At 41.0% G+C, this 688-nt stretch overlaps 1 protein-coding gene across 1 annotated transcript; it reads left to right on the top strand.

Annotated features, from left to right (window-relative positions):
- The first annotated feature begins 94 nt into the window (after positions 1-94).
- On the top strand, positions 95-624 carry LOC107988221 (serine/threonine-protein kinase WNK1-like). The gene is made up of 2 exons (XM_017031100.2): positions 95-323; positions 449-624. The coding sequence occupies exons 1-2, from the start codon at positions 134-136 to the stop codon at positions 607-609; spliced, it is 351 nt and encodes a 116-aa protein (XP_016886589.1). The 5' UTR covers positions 95-133; the 3' UTR covers positions 610-624.
- Positions 625-688: the final 64 nt, after the last annotated feature.

Raw genomic sequence — 688 nt, 5'->3', positions numbered from 1 at the left:
CATATATATGTATAAATATATATATACTTTTAGATACTAAAGATATATACTGTTATATAAATAGAATTTTATTGCACAGGAAATTTTGCCTCCTGATTTTAATTCATTGGGGTTTTTTTTCCTAATCAGACACATGAAGGAGATTCAGGCCTTGCAGTCCCGTCAGAGGGAGGAGATAGAGTCTCTGTTTGTCCGTTTAGGGAAACCACCTCCTCCGTCTGTCTTCTCCCCTGCAGTGGGCATGATTGCAGGCCGGCGTCGGCTGAAAAGCAAGACTTACAAATCCAGTCGCAGCAGTGGTCAGCCGAGTCCCAATCACACTGGTGAGGGAACTGGCTTGTGTTTGATAGGATTATGTTGATTATGTTACAGTTGACTACGATGCACACTGTCCACAAAGCAGGAGAATATGTATATTTTGTACTACATTTTTATTTCACATATTTAGGGTCTCCTTCAAAGCAAAGACCTCCCACATCTGAGTTCGTAGGAGCAGGACTAGAGACGTTACAAACAGACGAGTTAACAGTACAGCAAATCCATTTCTCTCCATCCATGCCAAGCCTCAGTGACTACAAAGCAGGTATGTGCCAGGACAAGGTCCAGTAAGAAGCTCAAAATAAGACCATATCTTATCTTCAGTCTCACCTGCCATGTTTTCTTTTTTTTTTTTGCTTCCTAAAATCAG

The sequence above is a fragment of the Cynoglossus semilaevis genome, unplaced genomic scaffold (assembly GCF_000523025.1).
Source record: "Cynoglossus semilaevis isolate Cse_v1.0 unplaced genomic scaffold, Cse_v1.0 C18977798, whole genome shotgun sequence".
In the NCBI taxonomy this organism is placed as follows: domain Eukaryota; kingdom Metazoa; phylum Chordata; class Actinopteri; order Pleuronectiformes; family Cynoglossidae; genus Cynoglossus; species Cynoglossus semilaevis.
This window is presented reverse-complemented; position numbering and strand designations above follow the sequence as displayed.

Bases quoted from the DNA above. Each gene is read 5' to 3' on its own strand.
- LOC107988221 (XM_017031100.2), top strand. From the start codon at position 134: ATGAAGGAGATTCAGGCCTTGCAGTCCCGTCAGAGGGAGGAGATAGAG. The intron at 324-448 runs GTGAGGGAACTG...TCACATATTTAG, and splicing joins GCCGAGTCCCAATCACACTG to GGTCTCCTTCAAAGCAAAGA.